At 48.9% G+C, this 22,209-nt stretch overlaps 2 protein-coding genes across 2 annotated transcripts; one reads left to right on the top strand and one right to left on the bottom strand.

The window, feature by feature from the left end:
* ZBTB3 (zinc finger and BTB domain containing 3) lies at nucleotides 1,172-4,856 on the bottom strand. Its single transcript, XM_003353818.4, is given in 5 exon segments — nucleotides 1,172-2,785; nucleotides 2,788-2,853; nucleotides 2,856-3,125; nucleotides 3,128-3,878; nucleotides 4,219-4,856. Coding segments are annotated over 5 exon segments (1,611 nt in total). The 5' UTR covers nucleotides 4,261-4,856; the 3' UTR covers nucleotides 1,172-2,303.
* Nucleotides 13,785-18,028, top strand: POLR2G (RNA polymerase II subunit G). Its single transcript, XM_013994203.2, has 8 exons — nucleotides 13,785-13,936; nucleotides 14,048-14,157; nucleotides 15,518-15,677; nucleotides 16,336-16,386; nucleotides 17,109-17,174; nucleotides 17,290-17,361; nucleotides 17,556-17,589; nucleotides 17,808-18,028. The coding sequence occupies exons 1-8, from the start codon at nucleotides 13,925-13,927 to the stop codon at nucleotides 17,819-17,821; spliced, it is 519 nt and encodes a 172-aa protein (XP_013849657.1). The 5' UTR covers nucleotides 13,785-13,924; the 3' UTR covers nucleotides 17,822-18,028.

Here is a 22,209-nt window from a genome sequence, read left to right as displayed (position 1 = left end):
TTTTCAAAAATTAATAGATAATTTGCATACCATAAATTTCACTCTTTTAAAGGCAACTGATTTTTATAGGCATTTTGCCTTGGTATTTACTCTGGGAAAGACTTTGGAAAAGGTGCTCCACTCAGCTAAAATAGCTCTTCCTGTGTTTACGTATCTCTTGCCTTGTTTCACCAAGGAGTTAAGGCAGTAATGTATTTGCATAAATAAAATTAGCCTTTTGAAAAGTAAAATAAAAGCTTATTCCAACCCAAGGAAAATGAAAGGTGCAGAATTCTCTCTCTCAGGCTTAAAAACGTTAAGCATTGACTTTTGCTTCCCCTAATGCCCCAGGTGAGGAGCTTTCTTTGGCCAAATCTTTTTGTTTGTTTTTAAGGCTGCAGGTGCCGCATATGGAAGTTCCCAGGCTAGCGGTCGAATCAGAGCTTCAGCTAGCTACCAGCCTACATACACCACAGCCACAGCAACTCTGGATCCAAGCTACGTCTGCGACCTACACCACAGCTCACGGCAACGCCAGATCCTTTAACCCACTGAGCGGGCCAGGGATCAAACCCACGTCCCCATGGATACTAGTTGGATTCGTTACTGCTGAGCCACAAAGGAAACTCCCTGGCCAAATCTTTGATGCTCAGCTCTGTCTCCCTATGCCTCAAAAACAATAGCTTGCCAGTAAGAGTTCACAGTGCTGAATGTGACAGATCCAAAAAGAAGAAATTCAGAAAATTTCACTCACGTTTTCATCTTTTTCTAAATTTTCCTTCCTACTTTTTTGTACTCAGTCCTTTAGGTAAGAGGGTTTCTGGGGAGCCCTCTAGCCCATCTGACACCACCCTTCCCCACAGGTAGGGCCAGACCTTCTCTTACATTCCTAGAACTCTTCTTTTTTTGCCCTTGACACATCAACACCCCAAAGTCCTACTGCTTTGCTATTTCTACCGTCAGTAATCACCTGTGTACGCGGTTGGCACACCTTTTAAGTGAGGGCGTTAGACCAGATGAACGCTAAGGTTCTCTCACTGAGAGTTTCTTTCTTTTTTTTTTTCATCTTTTTGCCTTTTCTAGGGTCGCTCTCGCGGCATATGGAGATTCCCAGGCTAGGGGTCTAATCGGAGCTGTAGCCGCTGGCCTACACCAGAGCCACAGCAACTCGGGATTCGAGCTGCGTCTGCGACCTACACCACAGCTCATGGCAACGCTGTATCCTTAACCCACTGAGCAAAGCCAGGGATCGAACCTGCCACCTCACGGTTCCTAGTCGGATTCGTTAACCACTGCGCCACGACAGGCACTCCAAGAGTTCCTTTAGTTTTCCAAGAACCCATCACTTCCATCCCACAGGCCCCCACATCTACCACCATGGAGCCTAGCGTCTTTCTGCCTTCTAGTTTGTCATCTTTGGAGATCTCAATTCACATTTACAACACGTAGGCCAAAATTGCAAATCATCAACACAGTATCTGTTGCTGAAACAGTCCACACAGGTCTTTCTAGGTGGAAAGCAGAGGTAAAGGGGTAGAGCAACAAAACCCAAACACTCAAAAGGTCAAAAAAAAACCAACATCTAGTTCGCAGTTAACTATCTTCAACAATGTCGTCTGAAGCCACAAGCCAGGGTTCCAATTCTGGCTTGCCCCCTTAACTAGCCCTGTGACTTTGAACAAGGTCACACTGCTTGTTCAGTCTCAAGTGTCCTTGTCCGTGGGAAAAGAAAGTGGGGAGAAGGATAATTCCTCATCAAGTTGTTGAGGATTAAGTGAGTATTTATGGGACGTCCCCAGTACAGCCCCGGACACGGGCGCTCAACTGCAACAACAAATCCTGATGGTGTAAAATTCCCTAATTTGTACACTTTTCCTAGTAAAGTCTACATTGCCCTCTGCCTGTCTCGCTTTTTTTCCTCATGAGCAGCCTGACCTGTCTCTGCCTCAAATACAGACGTCAGATTCCTAAAAGATCTGGAGGGTGGTATAAAACATCAGGAGGCATGCAGGTTTGTGGGAGAAACCAGCCAACACTCATTTAAAGAGACAGTTTCACCGCTCGCTTTATGGCCCGGACTGCAGAGTGAGGAGCGATTACACCTCAGGAAAATTCCCAGTGCCCTTGCTGAAGGACTGACTGAGATGCCATGCCCCATGAAGTCCTGCAATCTGGTCGGGAAAAGGAAAGGGTAGGAAGCTTCAGCCAGAGCAGAATCTTCACTCGGTCCCCAGCAGGGAAAATGAGATGCTTTCAACCTTCGGTGCTGCGCCCTCCAACAGTAGCAAGCGCAGGCCTAGCATCAGCGCATGTGTGCCCAGATGTCAGTTTTTGGGGCCAAGTACAAAATCCTTGGGTGGCCCTCCACCACCACTGCTGTTCTGTTTATCTGCTGCCTGTGGGGAGCCAGGGAGAGGCTGCCCTCCTAGAAGGGGGCCAGCCTCCGGATCCGGTTTGCTGCGTTTGGCCAGGTCCTCATTGTGAGCCTTGCGGATGTGGCGGTACAGGTCCCCTGACTGCGTGTAGCTGCGCAGGCAGTAGCGGCACTCATAGGGTCGCTCCCGGGTGTGCACGGTGGCATGGCGCCGTAGTGTGTAAGAGCAGGAGAAGGTCTTCCCGCATGTCTTACAAGTGGGGACATCCTCAGTATAAACCCCAAAGCTTCCTGGGGCTGCTTCATACTCAGAAGGCAGGTAGAGGGGCTCATGCAGGGCAGATGGCGCAGGCAGGGGTGAGGTCACCAGTCCTCGATGATACTGCCCTGGACCTGGCAGCAAATGGTAGGATAGGTGAGGATCTGGTGACAGAAGTGGTCACTTGGCCCCACTTCCTCCAGTCCTGCCACCCGTGGCTCCTCAAAAGCCTCTGGCTGGGGGGCTGTCCACCATACATTGCTCCTCCAGGTGGGAGCAGTCCCTCAGGACCCCGAGGCTGTTCCTCTGACACATCAGCCTCCTCATCAGAAATCACAATAGCTTCGACTTTCACCTGGACCAGCTCAGCTTCCACTGGGGCTGGGACTGGGGCTGCAGCTGAAGCTGGGGGATAAAAGCCTTGCGATGGTCCTCCAGTACCCCTTGGTTCCACCACCCTCAGACTCTCTGAACCCACATCAAGGGGAGCCAATGGCTCTACTGAAACTGTTGGAGGCTGGAAGAGAAGTAGTTTGCAGGGTTGGTCTCTGTGGAGCTGCTGGGGCTGGCAAGAGAGATGTCAACCACTGGAGGAGGAGGTGCCCGCAGATGCGGGGAGTCCACCTCCACACCAGGCTGTGTGGTGTCAGCCCCAGCTGGCATCGGTGACTCATCTGGAGGGCAGAGAGTAGGTGAAGGAGCAGTTGAGCCTTTCCACTCCCCTTTGCTCCAGTGGCCTGATGTCTCAGCAGATGCCAAAGAAGGCTGGGGACCACGGGAAGTGCTGGATAGGAACTCCAAATTAGAAGGCTGTGAGTTGGTTTCCTCCTCCTTCTTGGTACTGTCTGCCTCTGCCAGGGCCCGGGCTTGCAGCCGCCGCTTACACACCTTGACGATATCATTCATGTGCAAGTAGCTGGCAGCTGCCAGCACATCCTCCACAGGGGTATCTCCCCTCAGGACCAGCTGGCCAGCATACATAAAGTCCAGAAGCAGCCCAAAGGCTGGGGCTGTGACAATCTCGTTGTGGATACACACCAGATCCCTCTTGTCCAGTTCCCGCTCTTTGTAGAAAAGCTGGAAAAATGGGCTGCAGGAGGCCAGCACTGCCCGATGAGCCAAGAACTGAGTGCTACCCACCATCACGGTGCAGTCACAAAGAAAACCCTGGGACCGCTGCTCTCGGAGGCTCTGCAGCAGCTGCTGGCTGTGTTCTGGGAACTCCATAGCAACCCAAGAAGGAAAAGGGACCCTAGGAAGGTCCCCCTGGGAAGAGAGGACAGTGAGTTAGGGCAGGTAACCTCCCCCAGAAACCTTAACGTAAGCTCTGAGCTATTACTTGCCACCCCAAAGCCTCTGGCAGCACGGTCATGACCCCAACACGCTCTCGTAAAGTACCACCCTTCTTCCTCCTAGGTCGCACCCAGCGGTCTACTTTTAGCTCCGCCCCCTCGCCCCAACCTTAGCTGCAGGCCCCGCCCCATCTACAAAGTCCCGCCCCGGAAGTCCAGCCCCTAAGCAGCCTCCGCTTCCTCGATGCCCACCCGGTAGATTCCAGCAGGTCCTCCGACTAAAAGTCTCGCTCCCAGGCCTTCCCGGGCGATACCTCTACACCCCACTCTGGGAACTCCCTGAGCCCTTCTTGCATTCCAGAGGCTAAGAAGTCCTAGGGTGGGAAGTAAGAGGGAAAGCCGATCCCTCACCTACCACCCAGCAGCCACCGGGCGTGTTCCTCCACTCCTCGCCTTCTCAGTTTTAATTGGCTCGAATTTGCCTTCTCTCGTCACCGATTGGTTCACTCCCCACCAACCCGCCCCCTGGCTCAGGACGGCGTCTCCAACTGGGTACTGATAGCTGTCGTTCAGGCAGCCAGACGCCCGATTGGTTGGCGCTCCTGTCCTAATTTTTTCCTTCTCGTCCCACCTTCTTTGCCTTAGAGCCCTCGGGATTGGCTAAGCTTCTCCATCTACCTGAGGAGGGCGGGGACCTGGCTGTAAGGGGCGTAGCGAGATGCCCTCGGGGCGAGGCCGGGAAGAGCTTGTGTCTTATCCGACAGCACGTCCGTCACCACTCGCTGCAGAGTGATCAGGAAGAGGAGGAACAACAACCTGATGTAGTACTCAGAAGGCCCACTCTGCCAAGGCAGTGGGTGATAGCTACATCTCTCTGCACTGCAGTTGTCTTTTGTAGGTCCCTTCCTCCCTCAGAAACTTCACGATGCCCTCCTGCTCACTCCCTCCGGTCTAATGGTTCCTGGTTCCTGGCTCCTGGCTCAGCAATGGTGGTGTCCGAGAACTAGCAGCTGCGCGAATGCCGTCGTAGTGTCCCTAGCCTGAACTCTACAGCCAACTTACAATGAAGAGATGAGTGTCCTCTGAGTGGAGGTAGCGGGCATGTGCTGATAGGAAAGGAAGGACTGAGCTCAAGGCCTTCAAATGTCTGAAGGTAGGAGAATAAAGAGCGTGGCCACATCTGAAGAATTCGTCAGAATCCCTAAGACAACCAGAGGAAAGGGATGTAAATTGGGAGTCAGTGATACCTGCCTCTTCTCTAACAGGCACTAGCTGTTAACAAGGTTACCAGAGGAGTAACTGCCTTTTATCCACTCTTCACCTCTTCACCCACCCACCACTCTTTGTATATCCAATTTGTTCTGTGGTCAAACCCTCCGATCAGATAACCAGAATTAGGGACAGTTCATCTTTCTACCTTCCATCCTTATACTATAGACATGCAGGCCACACTGACCTCGGCTTGGGACCACCTCTTCAAGATATTGTTCCAAGCCATACAGTATTTATTGTATAGGAATTAAAACTAACATAAGCAGGAGTTCCTGCCGTGGTGCAGCGGAAACCCATCTGACTTGTATCCATGAGGATGACTAGTATCCTGGCCTTGCTCAGTGACTCAGTGATCCGGCTTTGCAGTGAGCTGTGGTGTAGGTCACAGACACAGCTTGGATCCCCTGTTTCTGTGACCGTGGCGTAGGCCAGCAGCTGCAGCTCTGATTTATTCAACCCCTAGCCTGGGAACTTCAGTATACTGCGAGGGCAGCCCCCCCACCCCAAAAAGAGGTGTATGTAAAATTTAAAGCTAAAATGAAAGAACTTAATGGCAGTAACTTTTTCCAAGGAAAAAGGTGGAAACACTTTGCTTCTATGTGTTTGTGTATTAGTAGTAGTTAGAAAAATACCTATCATGTTATTTAATAGTTGTTAAAGTGCTAGCGATGTGCCAAACATATGACTTCTAATTGCATAATAGCCTTTCTTATCCCCATTAGACAGAAGAAGAGACTGAGGTTCTTCTAAAACATGGTTAAGTAACTTGGCCAAAGCCATACAGCTAATAAAAGGCAGAGCTGGAGTTCCCCTGGTGGCTCAGCAGGTTAAGGATCCAGCTTGCTACTACTATGGTTTGGGTTGCTATGGTGGGGGAGGTTCCATCCCTGGCTTGGGAACTTCTACTTGCCGAGGGCAAGGCAGGAACATAGAAAAAGGAAAAAAAGAAAAGGTAGAGCTGAGAATGAATCTAGGTCTGTCTTCAAAGCCACATCCCTAACCACTTTGTACGTCTGTCTTCCTAGAGTGTCCCCAAGATGGTCCTCGGGGTTGTGGTAGTATCCACAGTCAGAGGATTCAGACTCAGCTGGGGCAGGATTATCCTGGCTATTGGAAGAACTGGTGGCACAGAAGCAGGAGACTAGAACCAGGGAGAGTTGGATGGATGACCCTTGCTCAGAGATGGCCCTCCAGGAGGTCCCAATGTGGCTCAGTGGAAATGAATTTGACTAGTATCCATGAGGACGCAGGTTTGACCCCTGGCTCTGCTCAGTGGGTTAAAGATCCAGCGTTGCCTCAAGCTGTGGTGTAGGTTGCAGATGCAGCTTGGATCCTGAGTTGCTGTGGCTGTGGTGTAGGCCTGCAGCTATAGCTCTGATTCAACCCCTAGCCTGGGAACTTCCATATGCTGTGGGTATGGCCCTGAAAAGAAAAAAAAAAGAGCAGTTCCTGTCGTGGTGCAGCGAAAAAGAATCCGACTAGGAGCCATGAGGTTGCAGGTTCGATCCCTGGCCTAGCTCAGTGGGTTAAGGATCCAGTGTTGCCATGAGCTGTGGTATAGGTTGCAGACGTAGCTCGTATCTGGCCTTGCTGTGGCTCTGGTGTAGGCCAGTGGCTACAGCTCCAATTAGACCTCTAGCCTAGGAACCTCCATATGCTGCAGGTGTGGCCCTAGAAAAAAGACAAAAAGACAAAAAAAAAAAAAAAAAAAAAAAAAAAAAGGAAAAAGGGATTGCCCTCCAGAGGCTGGACCTAATGCTGTGTTTGAATCTTTGGGAGACAGGTGACAGACATCATGACAAGGGCTCCTCTCTACTACCTAGCTGGGCAAGACCTACTCTTGCAGCAGATTGTACTCTCCAAGATGGTCTGAACAAGACCTTCCCTCCCACATTTTACAAGATGACATTGATGTTCCTTCCATTGAGTAAAACCTCTCACCTTGAGTCTCAAAGGGATTGTGACCTTCAGAGAAATGTGGAGTTCCCATCGTGACTCAGGGGTTAACAAATCCGACTAGGAACCATGAGGTTGCAGGTTCGATCCCTGGCCTCGCTCAGTGGGTTAAGAATCTGGCATTGCCGTGAGCTGTGGTGCAGGTCGCAGATGCGGCTTGGATCTGGCGTTGGTCTGGCTGTAGTGTAGGCTGGCAGCTACAGCTCCAAGTGGACCCCTAGACTTGAAACCTCCATACGCCGTGGGAGCGGCCCTAGAAAAGGCAAAAAGACATTAAAAAAAAAAAGAAAGAAAGAAAGAAAGAAATGTGATGCTGTGTGACTTCTAAGTCGTAAAAAGGGATAGAGGAGTTCCCGTCGTGGCGCAGTGGTTAACGAATCCGACTAGGAACCACGAGGTTGCGGGTTCGGTCCCTGCCCTTGCTCAGGGGGTTGGGGATCTGGCATTGCTGTGAGCTGTGGTGTGGGTTGCAGACGCGGCTGGGATCCTGAGTTGCTGTGGTTCCGGCGTAGGCTGGTGGCTACAGCTGATTCAACCTCTAGCCTGGGAACCTCCATATGCCGCGGGAGCGGCCCAAAAAATAGCAAAAAAAAAAGGGGGGGGGATAGAGTTTCCATCTCTTGGGATACTTGCTTTTAGAACACAGCCACCATGGTGTGAAGAACCCCAGCCACACAAAAGAGGGCATGTGTGTTTCAGGTACAGCCACAGCCAGGCTTCCAGCTAACAGCCCGCTTCAATTTGCCAGCCACGTGACTCAGCTGTCACAGAAGCGGACCCTCCTGTCCCCAGCTGAACTGCCCCAGCTGGTGTTGCATGGAGCAGGTGTAAGCTTACCCCATTGAGTCTTGCTTAAATTGTAGATTTGTGAACTAAGTAAATTACTGTGGTTGTTTTAAGCCACTATGTTTTGGGGGAGGGTTATTGTGTAGCAAGATAAATGAAACAATCCTTCAGTAAACTTTCTGGGAACTCCTCCAGAGCTATTTTCTTTCTGTTCTAGCTTGTCTCTGATTTTGTAGTTTTGGAAGTAAGGAGATCGGGGCTTGGGGAGAATTTATCATGGCCAACCCATGTCTGGGGAGCTTGAAGATATACTAATAGATTCATTATGAGAATGAGGTTCAATCAACCCATATTTCTTAAACTCCATTATTTGCCGAATGCACTGTTAAATGCTAGAGATTCGCTTAGCGATGCAGCTAGATCCTGAGCACCTGTTCTGTTCCAGGCACCATTCTAGGCATTGGGGATATAGCAGAACACAATAGACAAAAATCCCTGCCCTTCATGGGGTGGGAATAGGCAAAATGCACATGTATAAGTTAATAATGTATTCCCATAGTGGCGCAGCAGAAACAAATCCGACTAATATCCATGAGGAAATGGGTTTGATCCCAGGCCTCACTCAGTGGGTTAACAGTTGTTGTGAGCTGTGTTAAGGTGGCAGATGTGGCTCGGATCCCGAGTTGCTGTGGCTGTGGCCAGCAGCTGCAGCTCCGATTTGATCCCTAGCCTGGGAAATTCCACATGCCACAGGTGCAGCCCTAGAAAGGCAGAATAAAATAAAATAAGTTGATAAGATGGTGGCATTCCTGCTGTGCCACAGCAGGTTAAGGATCTGGCATTGACACAGCTGTGGCATAGGTTGCAGCTGCTGTGGCTCAGGTTCAGTCTTTGGTCTGAGAACTTCCATATGTCTCAAGTGAGGCCAAAAAAGGGAAAAAAAAGTTAATAAGATGATGCCAAGGGGTTCCCTTTGTGGCTCACCAGTAGTGAACACAACTAGTATCCTTGAGGAGGCGGGTTCAATCCCTGGCCTTGGTTAGTGGTTTAAAGGATCCGAGGTTGCCATGAGCTGTGGTGTAGGTTGAAGACTCAGCTAGGATTCCATGTTGCTGTGGCTGTGGCGTAGGCTGGCAGCTACAGCTCTGATTCAACCCCTAGCCTTCTATATGCTGAAGCTGTGCCCTTACAAAGAAAAAAAAACAAAGATGATACCAAATAGGGCAAAATTCTATGACGAAAATAAAACAAAGCAATACAATAGAGGAGTGATTGAGATGCGGCAACTTGAGTCTGGCAGTCAAGGAATGCCTCTCAGAAGTGGTGACATTAAACTTATACCTGTAAAATGAGAAGGAGCCCTCCTCATACCCCTCAGGTGAAACCCAGAGCCAAGAGCATTTTAGGCAGAAGAAATAGAAAGTGCTTTGGTCCTGAGGTGGGAGGGGAGGCCAAGGTGGCTGGAGTGGAGAAAGCAGAAAGAAAAGAAACAGAACATAGGGTTGGCTGGATCTGGCCCCTGCCTGGTAGGTCAAAGTGATGGTTTCATTATGGTGCCCTGGGTTCGAAGTAGGGGATTGAAATTATTTGACTTGAGTTTTGACAAGACCACACTCAGCAAAAAAGTAAATGAAAAGATGTCTAACATCCTTAGTCATTAGGGAAATGAAAATTAAAACCACAAGGAGATGCTACCACAGTGATTAGAATAGCTAAACGAACCCTACTGAAAATATCATGTGTTGGTGAGAACATCAGAGCAACTGGAGCTCTTATACCCCCATGTACAATTATATAACATTCACGCCACACAGACACAATAGGTGCAGATAACCTCAAGAACATTGGTAACATAATACACGGTGTTCAAATAATTATGAACCAGTGAGTTTTAAGCATTTATTGCTAATAATGCTGACTCAAATTACAATTTGTTTTTTTCTCCACACATCCAAGAATTCCTCAAATACCAATTGAGTGTCCTACAATTTACCTCAGTTCTGAGATCATCTACACAGAGATTACACAGGCTAAGGGACTACAAGATTGCCCTCCACTTCAGAGGGCAATTGCAAGTCCCAGTTGTGGCCTGTGTTTCTTCTGACTGACTGGCTGTAGATCAAAGTTCCAAAGACCGGAGTTCCGGTTGTGGCTCAGTGGAAACGAATTCCACTAGGAACCATGAGGTTGCAGGTTTGATCTCTGGCCTCGCTCAGTGGGTTGAGGATCCGGCATTGCCATGAGCGGTGGCGTACGTCAAAGACACAGCTCGGATCTGCTGTGGCTGTGGCTGTGGCGTAGGCTGGCAGCAACAGCTCCGATTAGACCCCTAGCCTGGGAATCTCCATATGCTGCAGTGTGGCCCTAAAAAGACAAAAGACAAAAAAACAAACAAGCAAAAACAAAGTTCCAAAGACCCCCCTTAGTTGGGTTCAACTCATTTGCTAGAGCGGTTCAGAGAACTCAAACATTTCACTTCTTCTTCTTTTTTTTTTTTTTTTAAAGTTTTATCTCTCTCTTTTTTTTTTTTTTTTGTCTTTTGTCTTTTTTGTTGTTGTTGTTGCTATTTCTTGGGCCGCTCCCACGGCATATGGAGGTTCCCAGGCTAGGGGTTGAATCGGAGCTGTAGCCACAGGCCTACGCCAGAGCCACAGCAACGCGGGATCCGAGCCGCGTCTGCAACCTACACCACAGCTCACGGCAACGCCGGATCATTAACCCACTGAGCAAGGGCAGGGATCGAACCCGCAACCTCATGGTTCCTAGTCGGATTCGTTAACCACTGCGCCACGACGGGAACTCCATTTCACTTCATGATTACCACTTTATTATAAAAGGATCCAAAACAGCAATAACAACAACAGCAACAGAAGGATCTAACTCAGGGAAGTTCCCGTGGTGGCGAGGTGGAAAACGAATCTGACTAGGAACCATGAGCTTGCGGGTTCGATCCCTGGCCTTGCTCAGTGGGTTAAGGATCCAGTGTTGCCATGAGCTGTGGTGTAGGTCACAGATGCGACTCGGATCTTGCCTTACGGTGGCTGTGGCATAGGCCAGCATCTGTAGCTCTGATTAGACCCCTAGCCTGGGAACCTCCATATGCTTCGGGCACCCCCCCCCAAAAAAAAGGATCTAACTCAGGAACAGCCAGATAGAAAAGATGCCTAAGACAAGGGATAGGAAAGGGCTTTGAGCTTCTCTGCTCTCTCTGAGCTCACTGCTCTCTCCAGTTCTCTGGGTCTTCATGACCCCCAGGCTCTCTGAACCCTGCCCTTTTTTTTTTTTTTTTTTTTTTTTTTTGTCTTTTAGGGTCGAGCCTGTGGCATATGGAAATTCCTAGGCTAAGGGTCAAATCGGAGCTGCAGCTGCTGGCTTACAACACAGCCACTGCAACCAGATCCAAGCCGTGTCTGTGACCTATACTACAGCTCATGGCAACACTGGATCTTTAACCCACTGATCGAGGCCAGGGATTGAACCTGTGTCCTCATGGATACCAGTCAGGTTTGTTACTACTAAGTCACAACAAGCACTCCCTCCTTTTGTTTTTTTATGTAGGGTTCACTATACAGGCAGAGTCGATTAATTTATTAGCCAAAGGAAGCTGAGACTGAAAGTTCCAACCCTCCAGTCACTTGGTTGTTTGGTTTAAGTGCTTTTCAAAAGTCACCTAGTTAATATCAACTCACATGCGGGTTATGAATATCAAGGGAAGTTCCCTGGTGGCTCAGTAGGTTAAGGATCTGGCATTGTCACTGCTGTGGCTCGGGGTCAATCTTTCAGTGCTGGGAACTTCTGCACCCTGTGGGTGCAGTAACCAAAGAAAAAAAAAGAAGACACCTTTTTCAAACTTATCACTTAAGCAATTCCAAGGGTTTTAGGAGCTCTGTGCCAGGAATAGGGAAGAAGACCAAATATATAGTTTTTTTTTTTCAAACTTAAATCATGTAATATTTATTTAAAAAGAATAAGAAGAAACTGATTTTCCATTAATAAAAATTGGATATACCTTTCTTTGTGTTTAAAATAGTTTTTTTAAATTGTAAATCACAATGTAACAGTTACCTCTGTTGGTTTCTGACTTTTTATTATAGACAAATCTATTTATTTATTTTATTTTATTTTATTTTATTTATTCTATTTTATTGTCTTTTTGCCTTTTCTAGGGCCACTCCCAAGGCATGTGGAGGTTCCCAGTCTAGGGGTCTAATCAGAGCTGTTGCTGCTGGCCTACGCCACAGCCACAGCAACACCAGATCGGAGCTGTGTCTTTGACCTACACCACCACTCAAGGCAATACCAGATCCTTAACCCACTGAGCAAGGCCAGGGATCGAACCCGCAAGCTCATGGTCCTTAGTCGGATTTGTTAACCGCTGAGCCACGACGGGAACTCCTATTTATTATTTTTAATTCTATTATTATGAACTTTTTTTTTTTTTTTGTCTTTTGTTGTTGTTGTTGTTGTTGTTGCTATTTCTTGGGCCGCTCCTGCGGCATATGGAGGTTCCCAGGCTAGGGGTTGAATCGGAGCTGTAGCCACAGGCCTACGCCAGAGCCACAGCAATGCGGGATCCGAGATCCGAGCCGCGTCTGCAACCTACACCACAGCTCACGGCAACGCCGGATCGTTAACCCACTGAGCAAGGGCAGGGACCGAACCCGCAACCTCATGGTTCCTAGTCGGATTCGTTAACCACTGCGCCACGACGGGAACTCCTGAACTTTTTTTTTTTTTAAGGGCTGCACCTGCAGCATATGGATGTCCCCAGGCCAGGGTCCAACTGAAGCTGTAGCTGTCGGCCTACACCACAGCCACAGCAACAACAGATCTGAGCGGCGTCTACAAGCTACACCACAGCTCACAGTAACGCCGGATCCTTACCCACTGATTGAGGACAGGGATCTAACCAGAGTCCTCATGGATACCAGTCAGATTTGTTACCACTGAGCCACGATGGAAACTCTCTATTATGATCAATTTTAAACATACAAAAGTAGAAGGAAACATATAAAAAGCCACAGTTTATCCATCATCTGGCTTCAACAATCATTAATACATCGCCTGGAGTTCCCCTCCTGGCTCAGCAGAAACGCATCTAAGCATCCATGAGGACTCAGGTTTGATCCCTGGTCTCGCTCAATGTGTTAAGAATCCGCATTGCCCTGAGCTGTGGTGTAGCTAGCAGAGGGGGCTCGGATGTGGGATTGCTGTGGCTGTGGCACACGCAGTTCCATGGCTACAGCTCTGATTCGACCTCTGGCCTGGAAACCTTCATATGCCACGGGTGCAGGCCTAAAAAGACCAAAAAAAAAAAAAAAAAAAAAAAAAAGTCATTGCCAAACTTGTTTCATCTGCACCGCTGCCTTTTTTTTTTTTTCAAATATTCATTTAATTTTAAGACAATTACATTTTAATAATGGCTGTGTTTAAGAATTAGCTTGCAAAATTCCTGAAATAGTAACAGTTGGCTTTTGCAGGGGCTCCAGCACACCACTGTCAGCAGGTAAGTTTGCTCTTGCAGGGAGGCTGGCTTCAAAAAGAGGGAAGGAGAGGGGTCAGGGCTGCTGTGGTCCTGGCCTCCGTTCTCTCCAGATAAGAACAGATAGTTATTATGCTTACTCTGTGAAAGCAGTCTTCAACTGTTTGCTGAATGAATATATTCTGCTAAAGCGCTTTATTTATGACGTCTCTCATTAATTAAATCCACCGTTTGAACTTCTTGTCTAGACCTGGCCTTGCTAATTTGTGAGCGTCCTGTGCTTTTACAGAGGGTGGACTGGACGAAGGGGGAGGAGCTTCGTGGATTTCCCCGCCCACGAAAACGGGGCCCAATCAAGTCCGCAGACGAGACGTGTTCCCGCCCACCTCTCTGGGGCAGGCCCGGAAGCGGGATTGGGGAGGTTGGTGTACTTCCGGTCCTGCCGGGGGTTTTGCTGCTGCTGCTGTCGCTGTTTTAAGCCTGGCTGCTCTCGGCCTGGCTGCTGTCCAGCCTCCTCCGGGAAGATGTTCTACCATGTGAGCAGGGCCCGGGGTGGCGGCAAGGGTAGGGTCGAGAGGAGGAGCGAAGCGGAAGGCCGGGAGTAGGGGGCCGCTTCTTGCCTGGTCTCCATCCCACGTTCTCCGCAGATCTCCCTGGAGCACGAGATCCTGCTGCATCCGCGCTACTTCGGCCCCAACCTTCTTAACACCGTGAAACAAAAGCTCTTCACTGAAGTGGAGGGGACCTGCACCGGCAAGTGAGTGTCCCGCTCTCCGTGCTGCCTGAGCAGTGCGCCCTCGGCGCCCGGTGCCTTCATCCCCTCCTCAAGTCCTGAAAGTTTGTGCTGTCTACCCTGGAGAGCCCTCTCACCCACCCAGACGGCCCAGGCAGTCATTTGCTTCCTGCTTCGGGTTCCCATGATGCCCTCTGCGAAGCTGGATAACGGGACTAACTTCCCTCAGCCAAGATTGGTCATTCATTTACTTTACAAACATTTCCAAATCTCCAGCTGTGTGCCAGGCTCTGTGTTGGGCCCTGGGAATAATGCAGTGAGAAAGACAGAAGCGGCCAGCTCGAGCTCATAGTCTCTTTGGATTTTGCTGGTTTTCTTTATCCCCCACGCCCAGGGACCTGTCATGGCACATTGGGCTTCACTAAAAGTGTGTTGAATGAGGGAGTGACCAGGATAAAGCAGATTGAGAGTTAGGGGGAGGAAGGAAGAGCACTGACGTTTGACCGTCTCTTTGCTCTGCACAGAGGGACCTCTCATCTGGTGATGTAGACAAACCAGGATGAGCAGGGCCATGGAGTACTTGGGGCTCCAGCATCAGAGCAACTGGGGGTGTCTTTTGAACATACAGGTTCCTGAGCCTCATGTCATCCTTACAGCATCCCCATATCTCTGGGGACAGGCCTGGGGATATGCATTTCATATATATATATGTATGTTTTTTTTTTTTTTTTTTCTTCTTTTGCTGCACCCTTGGCATGTGGAAGTACCTGGGCTCAGTAGGTTAAGTATCTGGCATTGTCATTGTTGTGGCGTGGGTTCTATGCTTGGCCTGGGAATTTCTGAATGCCACAGGCCAAATAAATTTTAAAAAGAGATTGAGGTCTCTTGGCTCAAGGACTGCAGCCCTTTTGGACACTTATTGTGAACTTATGAGATCAGCATTTGGCTTTGTAGATGCTGGTCATTGCCCTGTCTTCTCTCTTGATCATTAAGTTCTCTGGGACCAGGAGTGCCATCTACTTGCCCTTTGTGATGCCCTTTAACCCCCAGGCTCGGTGACTCTTGTGGCAGATTTTTTTTTGTCTTTTTTTGGGGGGCTGCACCTGTGTCATAGGAGGTTCGCAGGCTGGGGAGGAATCGGCACTGTAGCGGCTGGCCTATGTCACAGCCACAGCAGCGCCGGATTTGAGCCACATCTGCAACCTACACCACAGCTCACAGCAATGCCGGCGTCCTGAACCCACTGAGTGAGGCCAGGGATTGAACCTGTGTCCTCATGGATACCAGTTAGATTCGTTTCTGCTGAGCCACAACCAGAACTCCTCTTGTGGCAGATGGTTTTAGAGGCTCTTCCACACCTTTCTCTTTCTCATCCTCCCTGCAGGTATGGCTTTGTAATTGCTGTCACCACCATTGACAATATCGGTGCTGGTGTGATCCAGCCAGGCCGAGGCTTTGTCCTTTATCCAGTTAAGTACAAGGCCATCGTTTTCCGGCCCTTTAAAGGGGAGGTCGTGGATGCTGTTGTCACTCAAGTCAACAAGGTAAGTCCATCCACAGGGCAGGTAATGGGAAGTCCTGAGAAAATCTGGGATGGGCCCCAACTCTTACTTGCTAACTCTGTGTCTTTGGCCAAATCACCTCTTTGTGCTTCAGGTGTCCTTACCTGCCAGATGGCATGGGAATCTTGTCCTGCCTCACTCAGGCAGGTGTAAAATGTAAGTCAACATTAAGAGTCAAAAGAGCAGTAGCTTCCATTGATTGAATAGATCCTGTGCACCAGGTGAAGTGCAAAGCCTCACAATGACTGTGAGGCGAGTGCTTTTACCTCCGGACTGAAGCTTGGAGAAGACTGCTGGCCAAGGTCATGTGGCCGACAAGTGTTCAGATTCCAGACAGACAGGTTCGAGGCCTCAGGTGTTGACTACTACACTCTGTTAACATAAAGTGAAAGTTTGAAAAAGGAGAGATGGGGGAAAAAATATAATTGTAATGTATACATGTAAGGATAACCTGACCCCCTTGCTGTACAGTGGGAAAATAAAAAAAAAAAAAAGAAAAAGGAGAGAAAAATGAAAACAAATGCCAAATTTCAGAGTGGTTTCAAAACATGAAGACTATTATTAGGATGCAGATAAAGACGGGATGCTCAGCAGACAATGGGGACAAAAGAAAAAACTAGGTCATTCATTTCCCTTTTAGGTCGGACTCTTCACAGAAATTGGGCCCATGTCCTGCTTCATCTCTCGACATGTAAGTCCAGGCGGGCTAGGTGGGGCTAAGGAGGAGACATTCATTCCTGACCGTCTCTTTCTTTTTTGGGCTGCACCTGGAGCACGTGGAAGTTTCCAGGTCAAGGATTGAATTGGAGCCACAGCTGTGGCAATGCTGGACCCTTAATCCATTGTGCTGGGCTGGGGATTGAACCTGCATCCCAGCAGAGACTTGAGCTGCTGCAGAGATAATCCTGGATCCTTAACCCACTGCACCACAGTGGGAACTCCCCGTGACCATCTCTTGAAGCGTCCTTTTAATGTGCTGACCCAGGAGTTCCCTCATGGCACACAGGGTTATCCAGCGTTATCACTGCTGTGGCTTCAGTTATAGCTGTAGCACAGGTTGGATCTCTGGCCTGGAAACTTCCACATGCTGTGGGCATGGCCAACATAAGGAAATAAATAAAAATAAAGTGCTGGGAGTTCCTGTTGTGGCAAGTGGGTTACGAACCTGACTAGTATCCATGAGGATGTGGGTTTAATCCCTGGCCTCGCTCAGTGGGTTAAGGATCCTGCATTGCCATGAGCTGTGGCGTAGGTTGCAGATGTGGCTCAGAACCCGAGTTGCCGTGGCTCTGGAGTATGTCTGCAGCTCTGTTTCGACGCTTAGCCTGGGAACTTCATATGCCACAGATTCGGCCCTAAAAAGCAAAAAAAAAAAAAAAAAAAAGTGCTAACCCAATGTCACCTTCCTTTCAGTCCATCCCATCAGAGATGGAATTTGATCCTAATTCCAACCCACCATGTTACAAGACAATGGATGAGGTGAGTGAGTAGGAGGAAGTCAGTGAGAGGGGCGAGGGAAGGAGCCACTCCAGGGAAGAGTATTTGCTGGGGGACGGGGGCAGGTGGGTCTGAATCTCCCGTCCCTCCTCCCCAGGACATTGTGATTCAGCAGGATGATGAGATTCGCCTGAAGATTGTTGGGACCCGTGTGGACAAGAATGACATCGTGAGTCTCTGGCTCCCCCCCACCCCCCGCCAGTACCAGGCAGAGCTGTTGATTTCTTTCTACCCAGAATTCCTTGGCGTTTTGTGCTCTTCTGCCGGGCAGAAGAGATGGGTGGGCAGAGGCCTGGGGCTAAGGGTTAGAGGACAGTTCCTGCTCACTTTGGCTTCATCTCCTTTTTACTTTTCCTCCTGCAGTTTGCTATTGGCTCCCTGATGGATGATTACTTGGGTGAGTGCCTGCTCATGCATCATGCCACAGTTGTTGCCCTGAGGAGGGTGTGTGGGGGCAGGGGGTGGACTTGGGATTTAATTCTGGAGTCACCGATGAAAGAAACTCTCTGGTTGTCTGCTCGGAAGATCTAGGATGTGCCCCTTGGGATGGGAAGTCCACGGTTAGGGCTGTCCCAAGCTCTGGGTCTAACCAGTGCGCGTTTCCTGTTCTCGCAGGGCTTGTGAGCTGAGCACCAGGCTTTCCTACTTTGTTTGGTCCTTATCGAGGAGGTGTGACTGCCACACTTCCCATGTTGTCCAGAGGCCCAGTCTTGGTGCTGTGGGGGAGGCAAGGTAGGTTCCTTGTCCTCAGAAGACATTGGGTGCTTCTTGTGGCTTAGCAGCCACTCCCGGATTTTTGACTGTATTTCGTAACCATAAAAAGTCCTTGATTCTCATGGAAGTGTCATCTCCTTTCTTTGATAAGAACAAGTCTTTTTTTTTTTTTTCTTTTTTTAAGGGTTGCACCTGTGGCGTATGTAAGGATCTGGTGTTGCCATGAGCTGTGGTGTAGGTTGCAGAGGAGGCTAGGATCTGGCATTGCTGTGGCTGTGGTGTAGGCCAGCGGCTACAGCTCTCATGTGACCCCTAGCCTGGGAACCTCCATATGCTGTGAGTGCAGCCCTAAAAAGACAAAAAAAAAAAAAAGAAAAGGGAGGCTAGAGGGACGAGTCGGAGCTGCAGCTGTTGGCCTACGCCATGTCCACGGCAACACAGGATGGGAGCCGCGTCTGCATCCTGCACCACAGCTCACGGCAACACCTGATCTTTAACCCACTGAGGGTTCAAGGCCAGGGATCAAACCCGCATCCTTCTAGATACCAGTCGGTTCTTAACCTGCTGAGCCACAAAAGGGACTCCTTTTTAAAAAGGCTGAAGGGAGTTCCCCGATGGCCTAGTGGTTAATAGTCATTGCTGTGACTTGAGTTCCATCCCTGGCCCAGAAACTTCTGCATGCCACAAGTGTGGCTAAAAAAAAAACAAAAAAAAAACCTAAAAAAAAAATTAAAACCAAAAAACCTAACAGCTGGAGGGCCAGTTGCTTGCCAGCCCCTCTTTGCTTGGCCTGATGCCTTAACGAGCCTCTATACTAAACTGAACTACAGATGTGAAAGGGCTCATGATCCATTAAGGTAACACAACACAAATACATGAAATGTGGAGGTTAAACAGACATGCTTCCCTCCTTTGCGCTGTGCCTTTGCAATACTCCCTGTCTACCTTGGGATGCCCTTTCCCAACGTATCTGATTGCTGCCTATTCATCTATCAAATCTGAGTCAACTGTTTTTCCCCCCTTTTTTTGCCACTTTCCTTGACTTCTTTGGGAAGCAGAGCTGTGTAGTAGACAGTATGGTATTGCGTTGATAGAGAGTTGGGTTTCGGTCCTAGCTGGGTGACTTTATGTTTCCTCATTGTCAAATGGTCATAGCACCCTCTGTGGACGGTTGCTGCTCATATCGGAGATCATATGTGCAAGTAGCTGGCAAAGAGCCTGGCCCATGATAGGTGCTCAGCTGTTAACTGTAATTATTTGTTGTTCTATGAGGCATATAAAGTCATGATTATCAACTGGGTTGCATTTGGCCTCCAGCGGACATTTGGCAATGACACCTTTGGTTGTCTCAGCTGGGTGGGGGATGCTGTTGGTATCTAGGGGGTCGATTCCAAGGATGCTGCTAACCCATACGAAGACAGGTAGATTCCACGGACAGCCCCCCACACAAATAATCATCTGTCCCCAAATGTCAGTAGTGCCAAGTTCTGGAAAACCTGATATGAAGCATCCAGAATAGTACCTAATACCTGGTAAGGAAAAGGCATTTGAGTGTATTTCCCTTTCCTCTCACCTCACCACTCCTGGGCAGACATAGGCTCTTCCATTCATTCCTCTTTAGTGTGTCACAAAACATTATTTTGTCATTGTCTCCCTTTTCTTTCTTTTTTTTTTTTGTCTTTTTAGGGCTGCACTCACGGCATATGGAGGTTCCCAGGCTAGGGGTCACGTCAGAGCTGTAGCCGCTGGCCTACACCACAGCCACAGCAATGCCAGATCCTAGCCTCCTCTGCAACCTACACCACAGCTCATGGCAACACCAGATCCTTAACCCACTGAGCGAGGCCAGGGATCGAAACTGCATCCTCATAGATACTAGTCAGATTCATTTCTGCTGAGCCATGATGGGAACACCCCCTTTCACTTTTTTATTATATAGAATTTCAGTTATTTTATTGAGGTAATTATAGATTCACATGCATACCTTTCATTTTTGTATCTCTAGCTCACAGCACTGTGCTGGGTTTCCCAGGTATATTGAATCCAGGAAAATTTCTGTGCTGGATTTGCAATGAATTTTCCCACAGAAACAATGTTCAAATTGTGGCCCAACTTCACGACACTGAGTTGATTACACAGGTTGTGAGGCTATTCCCTGGGCCCTAAACACACGTGTCTCAGAGTAAACACCCCAAGTTCTCAAATGGAATCACCATGCATCCGTAAATTATGTCTTGGATATCCCGGAAGTAATACTAAGCCTGAAAGAAAGAGACTGATGGATAGAGAAGCAGCTCATGGAACTGCTGGTGAGGAAGTGGGATGTGACACTGGGAAGGCTGGCACTGCATGGGGAACTGAGTGGGGATGGCCTGGAGCTGGTCTCCAGGACTCTGCTATCTTTTAAGTTTTGGTACCGGTGAAGTCTGAAAGTTACGCCCTCATATAGAGGTCACAGGCTTAAAAGTAACAGGAGGAGTTCCCGTCGTGGCGCAGTGGTTAACGAATCCGACTAGGAACCATGAGGTTGCGGGTTCGATCCCTGCCCTTGCTCAGTGGGTTAACGATCCGGCGTTGCCGTGAGCTGTGGTGTAGCCGTGAGCTGTGGTGTAGGTTGCAGACGCGGCTCAGATCCCGAGTTGCTGTGGCTCTGGCGTAGGCCGGTGGCTACAGCTCCGATTCGACCCCTAGCCTGGGAACCTCCATGTGCCGCGGGAGCGGCCCAAGAAATAGCAACAATAACAACAACAACAACAACAAAAAAAGACAAAAGACAAAAAAAAAAAAGTAACAGGAGTACGTGCCTGGTATCCTATATCCTTTACACCGTTAAAAAAAAAAAAATAATAATTCCAAAACCATCAAGCTCTTCTTGCCAGGCATTGGGTGGCTGGGGAGCGAGTGGGAGCCACCTTTCTCCCATCTGTGGCCATGTGTTCCTCATTACTGCTTTCCTTGGCCCCTGCCTTGATTCAAGCTGGGGGCAAATAGCCCCAAGACAGCTTGGATGCAGCTTCACTGCATCCTCCACCTCCAGGCCTTCCTCTCTATTTAAAATTATTTTTACATTTTATTTTATTTTTCCTTTTTAGGGCCACACCCATGGCATACGGAAGTTCCCAGGCTAGGTGTCAAATCAGAGCTGCAGCTGTCAGCTTATGCCACAGCCACAGCAACACTGGATCTGAGCTGCATCTGTGCACTATGGCGCAGCTTGCGGCAATGCTGGATCATTAATCCAGGGAGTGAGGCCAGGGATGGAACGCGCATTCTCATGGTTACTAGTCGGATTCTTAACTAGCTGAGCCATGATGGGAACTCCCTTCCTCACTTCATTCCGAATAGGACTGGAAGGGACTCCATGGGGTCACATTCTTCTTAAGTGGTGTTGCTATGGCAACTCCCATCCTGTCCATCTGGCTTTCTCGGCTTGGGTCTCAGAGGATCTTTTCTAGAGGCAGCAGCAGCATCTATCTATCCCTGAGAGGGAGGAAGGGCAAGGATGTGTACATTCATGCTCCCCTGCAGAAACCTCTCTATGATAAATACCCCATTGTAAACAGTCCCACCGGAATCAACAAAGGAATTAATCCACGGCCTCTCGATATGTCAGCGAAAGTTCAACTACCAAGTGTAAACCTACATTATCTCCTTTCGTCTGTAACAGCCCTATGTGGTGGGTATTATTACTCCATTTCGTAGATGGGGGGAAATGTAATTAGGTAATTTGCTCAAAAGCAGACTCAGAGAATGAGCCCCTGTCGGTGTGACTCCAAATACCATTCTTCACTAAGCCCACTGCTTTTCAACTGGGAATTGACAAAGTTCGGGAAAGTGTGCGTGTAAAATGGTCAAGAAGTCTGCGAGGTAGGTAAGGGTTTGCATTTGGCTTATTGAACTGAAACGAGGATACGAGATATGGTGTCCTGGAGGCTGGATCTTGCACCAGGTGTTTGCCCCAATCAGAAGACCCTTCTGCCTGCAAAGAATATCTACCAAGAGCCCCATCCATCCTTCGGGAAGGGGAAGTAGCAAGGTTTGTTTGACAGGTAAGTTGAGCCCCATCAAGCCGGAAGGAAAACTAAGGCAGGCGCCAGGGTCTAAAGCCTCAAAGCATTCGCATAAATACAAATGCTCGGAAACTCAGGCGCAGACAAGGGAATGGGGACGTTTTCCTTGAGAACACGCTTGGTAAAACGCACACCCCTCGAAACTCCCATTAGCTGTTGCTTTAAGAAGCGCTACTCTTCAGTGTCACGTGACCCCTGGCGCCCAGAGTCTTTACCACAGCCATCACAGCGGC

This window comes from Sus scrofa, chromosome 2 (assembly GCF_000003025.6).
Source record: "Sus scrofa isolate TJ Tabasco breed Duroc chromosome 2, Sscrofa11.1, whole genome shotgun sequence".
Classification (NCBI taxonomy): domain Eukaryota; kingdom Metazoa; phylum Chordata; class Mammalia; order Artiodactyla; family Suidae; genus Sus; species Sus scrofa.
The sequence above is the reverse complement of the archived record's forward strand: the minus strand, read 5'-3'. Positions and strand labels throughout refer to the sequence as shown.

Excerpts from the sequence above, each read along its gene's own strand:
- POLR2G (XM_013994203.2), top strand. Across the intron at positions 14,158-15,517 it reads GAGGGGACCTGCACCGGCAA|GTATGGCTTTGTAATTGCTG; the intron begins GTGAGTGTCCCG and ends TCCTCCCTGCAG. Across the intron at positions 17,362-17,555 it reads GTGTGGACAAGAATGACATC|TTTGCTATTGGCTCCCTGAT; the intron begins GTGAGTCTCTGG and ends TTCCTCCTGCAG.